At 52.8% G+C, this 16,407-nt stretch overlaps 2 protein-coding genes across 6 annotated transcripts in view; one reads left to right on the top strand and one right to left on the bottom strand.

Annotated features, from left to right (window-relative positions):
* LOC133361317 (zinc finger protein 91-like) overlaps nucleotides 1–16,407 on the bottom strand; it is a gene marked incomplete at its 3' end in the record, with an annotated part of 1,159,662 nt that overhangs the window by 718,793 nt on the left and 424,462 nt on the right. The gene's annotated exons all lie outside the window — the stretch shown is intronic.
* Nucleotides 1–16,407, top strand: part of LOC133361257 (coiled-coil and C2 domain-containing protein 1A-like) — a 52,871-nt gene that overhangs the window by 5,648 nt on the left and 30,816 nt on the right. For 4 of the 5 annotated variants that reach the window (XM_061580160.1, XM_061580161.1, XM_061580159.1 and 1 more), the window contains exons 4-11: nucleotides 470–565; nucleotides 5,425–5,535; nucleotides 5,744–6,128; nucleotides 7,405–7,517; nucleotides 8,072–8,177; nucleotides 10,206–10,280; nucleotides 10,586–10,698; nucleotides 11,716–11,788. In XM_061580160.1, coding sequence (XP_061436144.1) covers nucleotides 470–565; nucleotides 5,425–5,535; nucleotides 5,744–6,128; nucleotides 7,405–7,517; nucleotides 8,072–8,177; nucleotides 10,206–10,280; nucleotides 10,586–10,698; nucleotides 11,716–11,788 — 1,072 coding nt within the window. The remainder of the gene's footprint in view (nucleotides 1–469; nucleotides 566–5,424; nucleotides 5,536–5,743; nucleotides 6,129–7,404; nucleotides 7,518–8,071; nucleotides 8,178–10,205; nucleotides 10,281–10,585; nucleotides 10,699–11,715; nucleotides 11,789–16,407) is intronic. The other variant, XM_061580162.1, reaches the window with a different exon arrangement.

Below are 16,407 nucleotides of genomic sequence, written 5' to 3'. Positions count from 1 at the left end.
GGGAGACGCGGGGAGACGCGGGGGAGACTCGGGGGAGACTCGGGGAGACGCGGTGGAGACGCGGGGGAGACGCGGGGGACACACGGGGGAGACGCGGGGAGACACGGGGGAGACGCGGGGGAGACGCGGGGGAGACGCGGGGGAGACGCGGGGAGACGCGGGGGAGACTCGGGGGAGACGCGGGGGAGACGCGGGGGAGACACGGGGGAGACGCGGGGAGACGCGGGGGAGACGCGGGGGAGACGCGGGGGAGACGCGGGGGAGACGCGGGGGAGACGCGGGGGAGACGCGGGGAGACGCAGGGTGACACACGGGGTGACACGGGGTGACACGGGCGAGTCACGGGGTAAACACGACGGGGATGCGGGGGGCCACAGGGTAGACATGGAAGATACACGGGGGGGGGGAGACGTGCTGCGGAGACACGGGGGGGGGGGGAACGCTGTTACCATGGTGACCATGTCCCCAGGCTGAGCTGCAGGAGGTGATGGAAGACGTTGAGACAGAAGCCCCGGTCTCCAAACCACAGCCCCAGCCCCAAGCCGTGATCCCTACACACTCACAGGTACCTCCCTCTCACTTCGTGTTTCTCCCTCTCTCCGTCTCACTCTCACTGTGTGTCTCTGTCTCTCTCTCACTGTGTGTCTAACTCTCACTGTGTGTCTCTGTCTCTCTCACTGTGTGTCTCACTCTCCCCATGTCTCTCTGTCTCTCACTGTGTCTCACTCTCCCCATGTCTCTCTGTCTCTCACTGTGTGTCTCACTCTCCCCATGTCTCTCTGTCTCTCACTGTGTGTCTCACTCTCCCCATGAGTCTCTGCCTCTCACTGTGTCACTCTCCCCATGACTCTCTGTCTCTCACTGTGTGTCTCACTCTCCCCATGTCTCTCTGTCTCTCACTGTGTGTCTCACTCTCCCCATGTCTCTCCGCCTCTCTCTCACTGTGTGTCTCACTCTCCCCATGTCTCTCTGCCTCTCACTGTGTGTCTCACTCTCCCCATATCTCTCTGTCTCTCACTGTGTGTCTCACTCTCCCCATGTCTCTCTGTCTATCACTGTGTGTCTCACTCTCCCCATGTCTCTCTGCCTCTCACTGTGTGTCTCACTCTCCCCATATCTCTCTGTCTCTCACTGTGTGTCTCACTCTCCCCATGTCTCTCTGTCTATCACTGTGTGTCTCACTCTCCCCATGTCTCTCTGCCTCTCACTGTGTGTCTCACTCTCCCCATGTCTCTCTGCCTCTCACTGTGTCACTCTCCCCATGACTCTCTGTCTCTCACTGTGTCTCACTCTCCCCATGTCTCTCTGTTTCTCACTGTGTGTCTCACTCTCCCCATGTCTCTCCGTCTCTCTCTCACTGTGTGTCTCACTCTCCCCATGTCTCTCTGTCTCTCACTGTGTGTCTCACTCTCCCCATGTCTCTCTGCCTCTCACTGTGTCACTCTCCCCATGACTCTCTGTCTCTCACTGTGTGTCTCACTCTCCCCATGTCTCTCTGTCTCTCACTGTGTGTCTCACTCTCCCCATGTCTCTCTGTTTCTCACTGTGTGTCTCACTCTCCCCATGTCTCTCCGTCTCTCACTGTGTCTCACTCTCCCCATGTCTCTCTGTCTCTCACTGTGTGTCTCACTCTCCCCATGTCTCTCTGTCTCTCACTGTGTGTCTCACTCTCCCCATGAGTCTCTGCCTCTCACTGTGTCACTCTCCCCATGACTCTCTGTCTCTCACTGTGTGTCTCTCTCTCCCCATGTCTCTCTGTCTCTCACTGTGTGTCTCACTCTCCCCATGTCTCTCCGCCTCTCTCTCACTGTGTGTCTCACTCTCCCCATGTCTCTCTGCCTCTCACTGTGTGTCTCACTCTCCCCATATCTCTCTGTCTCTCACTGTGTGTCTCACTCTCCCCATGTCTCTCTGTCTATCACTGTGTGTCTCACTCTCCCCATGTCTCTCTGCCTCTCACTGTGTGTCTCACTCTCCCCATATCTCTCTGTCTCTCACTGTGTGTCTCACTCTCCCCATGTCTCTCTGTCTATCACTGTGTGTCTCACTCTCCCCATGTCTCTCTGCCTCTCACTGTGTGTCTCACTCTCCCCATGTCTCTCTGCCTCTCACTGTGTCACTCTCCCCATGACTCTCTGTCTCTCACTGTGTCTCACTCTCCCCATGTCTCTCTGTTTCTCACTGTGTGTCTCACTCTCCCCATGTCTCTCCGTCTCTCTCTCACTGTGTGTCTCACTCTCCCCATGTCTCTCTGTCTCTCACTGTGTGTCTCACTCTCCCCATGTCTCTCTGCCTCTCACTGTGTCACTCTCCCCATGACTCTCTGTCTCTCACTGTGTGTCTCACTCTCCCCATGTCTCTCTGTCTCTCACTGTGTGTCTCACTCTCCCCATGTCTCTCTGTTTCTCACTGTGTGTCTCACTCTCCCCATGTCTCTCCGTCTCTCTCTCACTGTGTGTCTCACTCTCCCCATGTCTCTCTGTCTCTCACTGTGTGTCTCACTCTCCCCATGTCTCTCCGTCTCTCTCTCACTGTGTGTCTCACTCTCCCCATGTCTCTCTGTCTCTCACTGTGTGTCTCACTCTCCCCATGTCTCTCTGTCTCACTCTCACTGTGTGTCTCACTCTCTCCATGTCTCTCCGTCTCACTCTCACTGTGTGTCTCACTCTCCCCATGTCTCTCCGTCTCTCACTGTGTGTCTCACTCTCCCCATGTCTCTCTCTCTCTCACTGTGTGTCTCACTCTCCCCATGTCTCTCCATCTCTCACTGTGTGTCTCACTCTCCCCATGTCTCTCCGTCTCTCACTGTGTGTCTCACTCTCCCCATATCTCTCTGTCTCTCACTGTGTGTCTCACTCTCCCCATGTCTCTCTGTCTATCACTGTCTATCTCACTCTCCCCATGTCTCTCTGCCTCTCACTGTGTGTCTCACTCTCCCCATGTCTCTCTGCCTCTCACTGTGTGTCTCACTCTCCCCATGTCTCTCCGTCTCTCACTGTGTGTCTCACTCTCCCCATGTCTCTCCGTCTCACTCTCACTGTGTGTCTCACTCTCCCCATGTCTCTCCGTCTCTCACTGTGTGTCTCACTCTCCCCATATCTCTCTGTCTCTCACTGTGTGTCTCACTCTCCCCATGTCTCTCTGTCTATCACTGTGTGTCTCACTCTCCCCATGTCTCTCTGCCTCTCACTGTGTGTCTCACTCTCCCCATGTCTCTCTGCCTCTCACTGTGTGTCTCACTCTCCCCATGTCTCTCCATCTCTCTCTCACTGTGTGTCTCACTCTCCCCATGTCTCTCTGTCTCTCACTGTGTGTCTCACTCTGCCCATGTCTCTCTGCCTCTCACTGTGTGTCTCACTCTCCCCATGTCTCTCCGTCTCACTCTCACTGTGTGTCTCACTCTCCCCATGTCTCTCCGTCTCTCACTGTGTGTCTCACTCTGCCCATGTCTCTCCGTCTCACTCTCACTGTGTCTCACTCTCCCCATGTCTCTCTGTCTCTCACTGTGTGTCTCACTCTCCCCATGTCTCTCCATCTCTCTCACTGTGTGTCTCACTCTCCCCATGTCTCTCCGTCTCTCACTGTGTCTCACTCTCCCCATGTCTCTCCGTCTCTCTCTCACTGTGTGTCTCACTCTCCCCATGTCTCTCTGTCTCACTCTCACTGTGTGTCTCACTCTGCCCATGTCTCTCCGTCTCTCACTGTGTCTCACTCTCCCCATGTCTCTCCGTCTCTCTTTCACTGTGTGTCTCACTCTCCCCATGTCTCTCTGCCTCTCACTGTGTGTCTCACTCTGCCCATGTCTCTCCGTCTCACTCTCACTGTGTGTCTCACTCTCCCCATGTCTCTCCGTCTCACTCTCACTGTGTGTCTCACTCTGCCCATGTCTCTCCGTCTCTCTCTCACTGTATGTCTCACTCTCCCCATGTCTCTCTGTCTCTCACTGTGTGTCTCACTCTCCCCATGTCTCTCTGTCTCTCTCTCACTGTGTGTCTCACTCTCCCCATGTCTCTCCGTCTCTCTCTCACTGTGTGTCTCACTCTGCCCATGTCTCTCTGTCTCACTCTCACTGTGTGTCTCACTCTGCTCATGTCTCTCCGTCTCTCTCTCACTGTGTGTCTCACTCTCCCCATGTCTCTCCGTCTCTCTCTCACTGTGTGTCTCACTCTGCCCATGTCTCTCCGTCTCTCTCTCACTGTGTGTCTCACTCTGCCCATGTCTCTCTGTCTCTCACTGTGTGTCTCACTCTCCCCATGTCTCTCTGTCTCTCACTGTGTGTCTCACTCTCCCCATGTCTCTCCGTCTCACTCTCACTGTGTGTCTCACTCTCCCCATGTCTCCCCGTCTCTCTCTCACTGTGTGTCTCACTCTCCCCATGTCTCTCCGTCTCTCACTGTGTCTCACTCTCCCCATGTCTCTCTGTCTCTCACTGTGTGTCTCACTCTGCCCATGTCTCTCACTCTCTCACTGTGTGTCTCACTCTCCCCATGTCTCTCCGTCTCACTCTCACTGTGTGTCTCACTCTGCCCATGTCTCTCCGTCTCACTCTCACTGTGTGTCTCACTCTCCCCATGTCTCTCCGTCTCTCACTGTGTGTCTCACTCTTCCCAAGTCTCTCTGCCTCTCTCCCTGTCTTACTCTCCCCGTTTTTCTTACTCTCACCGTGTCTCTCACTCTCCCCGTGTCTCTCTCTGCCTCTATCCCTGTGTCTCTCCCACGCAGCCCACAGTGTCCCTGCTGGAGGCCCGTGTCTCTCTCACCATGTGTCTCTCTGTCTCTCTCACTCTCCCCGTGTCTCTCTCTCTCACCGTGTATCTCACTCTCCCCCTGTGTGTCTCACTCTCCCTGTGTCTGTCTCTGTCACTCTCCCTGTATCTCTCCGTGTATCTCTCTGTCTCTCACCATGTGTCTCTCTGTCTCTCTCACGCTCCCCGTGTCTCTCTCTACGTGTCTCTCTCTCACCATGTGTTTCACTCTCCCAGTATCTCTCTCTGTCTCTCTCATTCTCCCTGTGTCTCTCTGCCTCTCTCTCACCCCCCATGTGTCTCTTGTACGGCCCAAGTCCAATGTCTCTCTCTGTCTCTCTCACAATGTCTCTCTCCTGTCTATCTCACTCTCACTGTGTCTCCCTGTGTCTCTCCTGCACAGCCTATGGTGTTTCTGCTAGAGTACCCTGTCTCTCTCACCATGTGTCTCTCTCACCGACCGTGTGTCTCACTCTCACCATGTCTCACTCTCCCCGTGTGTCTCTCTTGCTGGGTTTCTTACTCTCCCTGTGTCTCTCCTACACAGCCCATGGTGTCTCTGCTGGAGTCCCGTGTCTCGCTCTCTCTCGTTATCTCTCTCTCTCTGTGTCTCTCACTCTCTCACAGTGTCTCTCTCACTCTCACCATGCCTCACTCTTTCCGTGTCTCTCCCGCACAGCCCATGGTGTCTCTGCTGGAGTCCCGTGTCTCACTCTACGCTGAAGCTGTCTCCAACGCTCGCCTGGCGGGGGAAAGCTCCAAAGCTCGTCGATTCGAGCGTGGACTCAAGGTCAGGAAACGCTTCCCAGACACGCATTCAGCGTCTTACTCATTCAGAGACTCACCCACTCAGATAATTACTCAGAGACTCACTAACTCATAGACTGACTAATATACTCACTCACTCACTCAAAGACTCACTCAGAGACTCACTCCGACTCTCCGTGTCTCCTCTCTCTCCCCGTGTCTCCTCCCACTCTGCTCTGTATCTCCTCCAGAGCTGCCAGGATTTGCTGAAAGCTGCCAAGTCCGGCCGCTCCATCTCCGAGGAGGACATACCGCCGCCCGTGGCCACAGGAAACAAAACCCGGGAGGCAAAGCCGGAACCGGATCCAAAACCAGAAGTTAAACCGGAGCAAAAGCCGGAAGTGAGACCCAAACCGGAAGTGAAGCCGAAGCCGGAAGTTGCACCAAAACCGGAAGTGAAGCCGCCACCAGCCGTGAAACCGGAAGTGAGCCCGGAGCAAAAGCCGGAAGTGAGACCCAAACCGGAAGTGCAAGCGAAACCGAAAATGAGTCCGGAACCGGAGCTGAAACCAAAACCAGGAACGGAACAGAAACGGGAGCCAGAGCCCGGGAACAGATCTGGATCGGAGGATCCATGTGAGTGATGGTGGTGATGGTTGCTGTGATGATGGTAGTGGTTGTGATGGTGATTGTGGTGATGATACATGTGTAGTGTCATAGGTCTCTTCTTCTTCTTTCTCGAGGCTTGCGTGTGTGTGTGCGGGTGGCGTGTGGCGCACACACACTCAGACGGAGACGAGGTAGTCGCAGGGGGCACCGTCCTCTTTATTATCTCCCGCGTCCACGCCACCAACTCCGGCCCCCTCTCTCTCACGATCACGCTGCCGAACGACCCGGCCCAGACACGACCCCGTTCCCGTTGCACCAACGGCGTCGACCGAGACGGCCAACTGATGATCGGGCGAAGGTGGCAGCGATGAAGGCGGCGACGACGACGAGACGAGTCCACTCCCAGAACCGGCAGCCCCAGAGCTCTCACTCTCCGCTGCTTTTATTCCCCTTGGCGCGGCTTGGCTCCGCCCTAGCCATGCCTCCCTTCTCGAACCCACCAGAGGATTCCAAGGGCCTCCCCACGAGGTCTACCGTGACCCTTGCCCCAGTTGCTCCGCCCTGCCGGCACACACACCGTGTATGCGCTCAACGACGTGTTCGCTAAGTGTCTACCTGCAGCTGCTGTACAGCAGTCAGCGCCATGTCACTACGCATGCAACATGCATATAACACACGTGTAGTGAGCGGCTTCCGATACGTAACTTGTAGAGGGCTCCTTGTTTATTTCTCACACTTTACGGGCAGAGTCACTGAGTAACACACACACTGGGCTACGTAGAGCTGACCCACTGGTACTACCGCATCGGCGGCATCAGCTGGCTGACGAAACAGTGGCGACGAGGATGGGGACCTACAGCGGATCGGCTCTACGGCCGGACGACGATGAAGAGATCACGGCGAAGACGGCGACGGCAGCCAGGACCCGAACCCCCCACGACAGCCCCGAACCTCCGGTTACCTCCCTCTTTTATCCTCCTCAGCATGGCCACGCCCCCCTTCTAGAACGCTCATGCAGGTTCCAGGAGCTTCCCGACTGATCCCCGCCTCTGACCCTTGGCCCAGTTACACCCCCCTTATGTTATATAGCGGACCCATACACGTGGTTATCCTTCACGGTCAACAGATGGCACCCTGTCACTACACATGCAACATACATAAAATGTACATACATCATACATACAACACACATACGTGTCTCCCAATGTTTCCCTGTGTCTCTCCCGTGTCTCCCTGTGTCTGTGTCTCTCTGTGTCTCTCCCGTGTCCCTCCCGTGTCTTCCCCCCGTGTCTTCTCCACGTAGCTCCCCTGCTGTTGGATCTGCGTCAACGCCAGAGGGAGTACTCGGTAGCAGCGCTGGCCGCCAAGAAACACGGAGACACGGAGACAGCCATGGCATATTTTCGGACAGCCAAGGTGAGACACGGGGAGATTCGGGGAGACACGGCGTGACACGGGAGAGACCGAGACACAAAGGAGATACGGTGGAAACACGGGGAGACGGGATACACGTGGAGACACAGGGGAGACACGGTGAAACACGGTGAGACGTGGTGAGACACGGGGGAGACGGACCCAAAGGAGATACGGTGGAAACACGGGGAGACGGGATACACGTGGAGACACGGGGGAGACTTGGGAAGACTCGGAGAGACTTGGAGACGAGGGGAGACGCGGGAAGACACGGGGGAGACTTGGAGAGACACGGAGAGACACGGGGGAGACAGACACGGGAGACTCGGGGAGTGGGATAGATGTGAGGATTTGTTTCTAAATGTGCCGTTGTCTCCCCCTCCACTTCTCCGCCCCATAACCCCATGACCCCATAACCCCATGACCCCATAACCCTGTCTCCGTGACCCCATAACCCTGTGACCCCATAACCTCGTGACCCCATAACCCCACCCTAATAACCCCGTGATCTCATGACCCCATAACCCTGTGACCCCATGACCCTGTGACCCTGCTAGTCGTTTGACGCTGTTATCTCTGCGCTGTTGAGAGGGGAACGCGTCGACCTGTCCAACGCTCCTCCTCCTCCTGCTGCTCCTGCTGCTGCTGCTCCATCTCCTGCTGGTACCATCACCACCACCATCACAACCATCAACATCACCACCATCACCACCACAAACACCACCACCATTAACATCACCACCACCATCACCACCACTATCACCACCATTAACATCACCATCACCACCACTATCACCACCATTAACATCACCACCACCATTAAAATCACCACCACCACCATTAAAATCACCATCACCACCACAAACACCACCACCATTAACATCACCACCACTATCACCACCATTAACATCACCACCACTATCACCACCACTATCACCACCACCATTAACATCACCACCACCATCACCACTACAAACACCACCACAAACACCACCACCATTAACATCACCACCACAAACACCACCACCATTAACATCACCACCACAAACACCACCACCATTAACATCACCACCACTATCACCTCCACTATCACCACCACCATTAACATCACCACCACCATTAACATCACCACCACTATCACCACCACCATGAACATCACCACCACCATTAACATCACCACCATTAACATCACCACAAACACCACCACCGTTAACATCACCACCACCACCACCATAAACACCACCACCGTTAACATCACCATCACTATCACCACCACTATCACCACCACCATCACCGCCACAAACACCACCACCATTAACATCACCACCACAACACCACCACCATTAACATCACCACCACCATTAACATCACCACCACAAACACCACCACCATTAACATCACCACCACCATTAACATCACCACCACAAACACCACCACCATTAACATCACCACCACCATTAACATCACCACCACAAACACCACCACCATTAACATCACCACCACAAACACCACCACCATTAACATCACCACCACCATCACCACCACAAACACCACCACCATTAACAACACCACCACAAACACCACCACCATTAACATCACCACCACCATCACCACCACAAACACCACCACCATTAACATCACCACCACCATCACCACCACAAACACCACCACCATTAACATCACCACCACCATCACCACCACAAACACCACCACCATTAACATCACCACCACCATCACCACCACAAACACCACCACCATTAACATCACCACCACCATCACCACCACAAACACCACCACCATTAACATCACCACCACTATCACCAGTCTCGACCTGTCCAATGCTCCACCACCTCACCTCCTGCTGCTCCTCATGCTGGTACCATCATGACCATCACCAACATCAACACCACCACCACCATCAAGACCACCACCACCATCAAGACCACCACCACCATCAAGACCACCACCACCATCAACACCACCACCATCAACACCACCACCATAAACACCACCACCATAAACACCACCACCATCAACACCACCACCATCAACACCACCATCAATACCCAGTGTCGACTTCTCCAATTTTCCTCCTCCTGCTGCAGCTGCTAACATCAAAACAATCACCACCATTCATATCCTCAACATCAACATGATCATCATCACTATAAACATTAACATCATCATCCCTATCAACATGATCATCATCACTATCATTAACATGGTGGTAGTGATGGTGATGATGATGGTGGTGGTGATGATGGTGGTGGTGATGGTGGTGATGTTGGTGATGGTGGTGGTGATGGTGGTGATGGTGGTGATGTTGGTGATGGTGGTGATGTTGGTGATGGTGGTGATGTTGGTGATGGTGATGGTGGTGATGATGGTGGTGGTAATGGTTGTGGTGGTGATGGTGATGGTGGTGATGTTGATAATGGTGGTGGTGATGATGTTGATGGTGGTGGTGGTGGTGGTGATGGTGGTGGTGATGGTGGTGGTGATGTGTGGTGATGTTGGTGATGTTGATGGTGGTGGTGGTGGTGATGGTAGTGGTGGTGATGGTGGTGATGATGTTGATGGTGGTGGTGATGGTGGTGATGATGGTGGTGGTGGTGGTGATGGTGGTGTTGGTGGTGATGGTGATGGTGGTGGTGATGTTGGTGATGTTGGCAATGGTTATTTTCCCACCAGTGCCGGTGAACGTCGCTCCAAGTCCCAAAGTTGGAGGTCCGGAACCACAGACAAAACCTCCCCCCTCGCTACCCGGTGACTACTCCGCCACGTTTGTTTCCTCGTGTCTCCCCGCGTCTCCCCGCGTCTCCCCGCGTCTCCCCGCGTCTCCCCGCGTCTCCCCGAGTCTCCCCGCGTCTCCCCGCGTCTCCCCGCGTCTCCCCGCGTCTCCCCGCGTCTCCCCGCGTCTCCCCGCGTCTCCCCGCGTCTCCCCGCGTCTCCCCGCGTCTCCCCGCGTCTCCCCGCGTCTCCCCGCGTCTCCCCGCGTCTCCCCGCGTCTCCCCGCGTCTCCCCGCGTCTCCCGTGGTTCTCCGTGACTCCCCATATCTGTCTCCCCGTAGACACGCCGCTGTCCGCGCTGGAGGCTCGTCTGTCTGCCTACAGAGACATCGCAGCTCAGGCCAAGAAGGAGGGGAACAGTGCTAAGGCTCGGAGACACGAACGCATCGCCACGGTAACTACGCCCATGAGTTACATTGGTAACCTCTCTCATGGTAACCCATGGGCAGTGCTGAGTCTGTGGTGCAGTGCTGAGTCTATGGGCAATGTTGAGTCTGTGGTGCAGTGTTGAGTCTGTGGTGCAGTGTTGAGTCTATGGGCAGTGCTGAGTCTATGGGCAGTGTTGAGTATATGGTGCAGTGTTGAGTCTATGGGCAGTGTTGAGTCTGTGGTGCAGTGCTGAGTGTATGGGCAGTGCTGAGTGTATGGGCAGTGCTGAGTCTATGGGCAGTGTTGAGTCTATGGGCAGTGCTGAGTCTATGGTGCAGTGCTGAGTCTGTGGGCAGTGTTGAGTCTATGGTGCAGTGTTGAGTCTATGGTGCAGTGTTGAGTCTATGGTGCAGTGCTGAGTCTGTGGGCAGTGTTGAGTCTATGGTGCAGTGTTGAGTCTATGGTGCAGTGTTGAGTCTATGGTGCAGTGCTGAGTCTATGGGCAGTGTTGAGTCTATGGGCAGTGCTGAGTCTATGGTGCAGTGCTGAGTCTGTGGGCAGTGTTGAGTCTATGGGCAGTGCTGAGTCTATGGTGCAGTGCTGAGTCTGTGGGCAGTGTTGAGTCTATGGTGCAGTGCTGAGTCTATGGGCAGTGTTGAGTCTATGGGCAGTGCTGAGTCTATGGTGCAGTGCTGAGTCTGTGGGCAGTGTTGAGTCTATGGTGCAGTGCTGAGTCTATGGTGCAGTGTTGAGTCTATGGTGCAGTGTTGAGTTTATGGGCAGTGCTGATTCTACGGGCAGTGTTGAGTCTATGGTGCAGTGTTGAGTCTCTGGTGCAGTGTTGAGTTTATGGGCAGTGCTGAGTTTATGGGCAGTCATATTCTTTGGGTCTTTCGGTAAAGTCACGCAGATAGGTTCAAAGAAAATAACAAAAAACTACGACGTTTCGATCGCAACACAAGCGGTCGTCATCAGGAAAAGCCACCCCCCCCTGTGTGTTGGGGTTGTCTATGAGCTGGGTTTGTCTTTGTGCGGTGTACAGAGCTATGTGGACGCTATCAAGGCTCTGAAGGCTGGGAAGCCGGTGGACTTCAGCGAGCTTCCAGCTCTGCCCTGTAAATACTCACAGATACTCATTACAACTCACTCACAACCTACATATACTCATTACACACTCACTCACAACCCACAGATACTCATTACACACTCACAACCTACAGATACTCATTACACACTCACAACCTACAGATACTCATTACACACTCACAACCCACATATACTCATTACACACTCACTCACAACCCACAGATACTCATTACACACTCACAACCCACATATACTCATTACACACTCACTCACAACCTACAGATACTCATTACACACTCACTCACAACCCACATATACTCATTACACACTCACTCACAAACCCACATATACTCATTACACACTCACTCACAACCCACAGATACTCATTACACACTCACTCACAACCTACAGATACTCATTACACACTCACTCACAACCTACAGATACTCATTACACACTCACTCACAAACCTACAGATACTCATTACACACTCACTCACAACCCACAGATACTCATTACACACTCACTCACAACCTACAGATACTCATTACACACTCACTCACAACCCACAGATACTCATCACACACTCACTCACAACCTACAGATACTCATTACACACTCACTCACAACCCACATATACTCATTACACACTCACTCACAACCTACGGATACTCATTACACACTCACTCACAACCCACATATACTCATCACACACTCACTCACAACCTACGGATACTCATTACACACTCACTCACAACCCACATATACTCATTACACACTCACTCACAACCTACAGATACTCATTACACACTCACTCACAACCCACAGATACTCATTACACACTCACTCACAACCTACAGATACTCATTACACACTCACTCACAACCTACAGATACTCATTACACACTCACTCACAACCCACAGATACTCATTACACACTCACTCACAACCTACAGATACTCATTACACACTCACTCACAACCCACATATACTCATTAGACACTCACTCACAACCCACATATACTCATTACACACTCACTCACAACCTACAGATACTCATTACACACTCACTCACAACCCACAGATACTCATTACACACTCACTCACAACCTACAGATACTCATTACACACTCACTCACAACCTACAGATACTCATTACACACTCACTCACAACCCACAGATACTCATTACACACTCACTCACAACCTACAGATACTCATTACACACTCACTCACAACCCACATATACTCATTAGACACTCACTCACAACCCACATATACTCATTACACACTCACTCACAACCTACAGATACTCATTACACACTCACTCACAACCCACAGATACTCATTACACACTCACTCACAACCTACAGATACTCATTACACACCCACTCACAACCCACAGATACTCATTACACACTCACTCACAACCTACAGATACTCATTACACACTCACTCACAACCTACAGATACTCGTCACAAACCCACTCACAACCCACAGATACTCATTACACACTCACTCACAACCTACAGATACTCATTACACACACACTCACAACCTACAGATACTCATTACACACTCACTCACAACCCACAGATACTCATTACACACTCACTCACAACCTACAGATACTCATTACACACTCACTCACAACCCACATATACTCATTAGACACTCACTCACAACCCACATATACTCATTACACACTCACTCACAACCTACAGATACTCATTACACACTCACTCACAACCCACAGATACTCATTACACACTCACTCACAACCTACAGATACTCATTACACACTCACTCACAACCTACAGATACTCATTACACACTCACTCACAACCTACAGATACTCATTACACACTCACTCACAACCCACAGATACTCATTACACACTCACTCACAACCCACAGATACTCATTACACACTCACTCACAACCTACAGATACTCATTACACACTCACTCACAACCCACAGATACTCATTACACACTCACTCACAACCTACAGATACTCATTACACACTCACTCACAACCTACAGATACTCATTACACACTCACTCACAACCTACAGATACTCATTACACACTCACTCCCAAACCCACGGATACTCCAATACCAATACAACCGCCATTCCCCACGAAGTGACGGTGACGTTACCACGGCGGCTGTGCCAGGCCAGGTGCAGTTTGAGGCCACGTGAAGTCTCAGAGGCTCGCTGCTGACAGGAAGTGCCATGGGTTGGCTGACTGAGATGACTGATAGATGCAGCGCCAGCTGTACCCCTTACTGTGCCAACCTGCTGCATTTTAGCCACCCCGCGCTCCGCTTGTTGTTCTGGGCGTCTCTGGTACCAGCGGTGTCAAGATACACATCCTCCCATACCGCATCAGTCCATCTCTTCTCCAGGCCATGTCGCACCCGTTTAGTTTAGCCCCCTCAACGCGGCCAAACAGAAGCCACTTGGGCATGCGGTGGCTGGGCATGTGGGCTACATAAACACGCTACAGTACACCCCAACCCCTCGTCCACGTCGTGGGAGGTGGTAACAGTTAAAGAACAGGATTGCCAGACAGGGTGAAGTATGGTGGGTGGTTCGACCACCTGGGCCGCTTCATGGAGGCCTGTCTGGACTCACCTGGAGAGGCACTGGCTAACGGGGCTCTGGTTAGCCACCGCTTAGGCTAAGGGAGTAAACCCTGACAAAATCCCAGGTGGATACCAAGTGGCCAACGGCATATGGCGGAGGTGCCACTGTATGTCTGGTGTTTCAGGGCAAGCCTTCCAGTCGTCTTGGTTTTCTACATTGCCATTGGACCCAGGCTTGGTTCCTGGTTAAGCCCCGTGCAGTAGGCTGGTGTGCAACAGACACTGCACGTAAATTAATTCACGCACTGGCACCCTCCTGGGCAACTGTGCCATCGCACTACCACACTACACGCCCAAAGCCCTTGGGCGATTGGCAAGTGGCGAGCGGGGCAGGCCTATGCAGCTTGAAGCTCCTAGTCACAACCCAGCACCAAGGCGGGGGCTATTAGAAGGTCGTCATGCACTCGGATTAGGCAGGAGTGCATCCCGGCAGCTGTAGCTGTGACTGAGCAGCCCACCAGGATCCACTCTGCTCACCCCAAATGGGGAGGGGGCTAGAAAAGGTGCCCTAAACATAGCCTGCCTAGCAACATCCTGTCTGGCTTACCGCGACCAAAGGGAGCATCAATAATTGTAGTCGAAACACAAAAGAAATGTAGCCTAAACATTGTATCGTGGAATGTCAGGACTCTCACAGACAACCCAAGCTAGCAACGTCCAGAGCGCCGAACAGCTCTTGTGGCGCGCGAGCTGAGACGATTTAACATCCATATTGCCGTCCTCAGTGAAACCCGTCTGGCGGACGAAGACCAACTGACCGAGCTAAGTGGAGGCTACACCTTCTTGTGGAAGTCTAAACCAGCGCATAAACGACGCCTGCATGGCGTAGGGTTTGCAATAGACAACGTGCTCATCAACAGCTCAAGTGGGCTCCCAATTGGTATCCATGAGCGTTTCATGACCCTACGCCTGAAACTCGCAAAAGACCAAAAAGCAACCATCATCAGCACCTATTCATAAACGCTGCACTCTGAAGAAGACACCAAGGAGACCGACTACAGCCGACTCAAACAAATCCTTCAGGGGACACCAAAAGTTGACAAGCCGATTCTCCTCGGCGACTTCAATACTCGAGTTTGGAGAGACCATCAGATGTGGAACGGTGTCATTGGTTGGTAAAGAGGGAGTTAGAAAGTCCAACTTCTAAGCAAATCTTCTATTCCGAGCTCAGCGCTGGATCACGTTGCCCCCGGAGGTCAGAGGAAGCGTTTCTGTGACAACCTTAAAATGCACCTCAAGCGAAGCCACGTAGATCCAAACAACTGGGAAATCTATGCTCTTGATAGACCATCATGGAGGGCCAAAATAAACAATGGAACTCAGCATTTTGAGGCCGTGCGAAGAGAGTTGATAGCCAGGATAAGAGCACGCCGCAAAGCAACATACATCAGAGACAGAGACAACAAGGAGTGGGAACTCCAGGATGGACCATCCTGGTGCCCCCACTGTGCCAAGATCTGCAGGTCACGGATTGGCCTGTTCAGCCATCTCCAGACCCATGGCCAGCCAGGTCCACCTCACAACACGGACGAGTGACACCCGGACTACGAGGGATCCCAGAAGAATACACCCCAACCTACAGTACACCCCACCCTACAGTACACCCCACGCTACACTACCGCTCCCCACTACAACATGCTTTCTTTAAACATACACAGACAAGAACACACGCAAACAAATACACAAACACACAGACACGAGGACACAAATAACACAGACATAAAACAATACAAGACATGACTAACACAGAGATATTAACAATACAGATACTAATAATACAGATACTGTACACGCATGCAGTTGACAAAAATGTTCAAACAAACTATAGACGTTAAACAATCATGCACGTTATATTAATGGGCACTAATAAACATCTCGATAATACACTAACAGATAAAATATTCTCCTGTATAGCCCACAACATACTACGAGCACCTACCTTCACACACACACACCACACACGTGCACCCACACACACATCACAGATACTCCATACT

This window comes from Lethenteron reissneri, chromosome 72, assembly GCF_015708825.2.
Source record: "Lethenteron reissneri isolate LAM-NWPU_2019-01 chromosome 72, ASM1570882v1, whole genome shotgun sequence".
Lineage (NCBI taxonomy): Eukaryota > Metazoa > Chordata > Hyperoartia > Petromyzontiformes > Petromyzontidae > Lethenteron > Lethenteron reissneri.
Note: the sequence above shows the minus strand (reverse complement) of the source record. Positions and strands in the feature narration are given on the sequence as shown.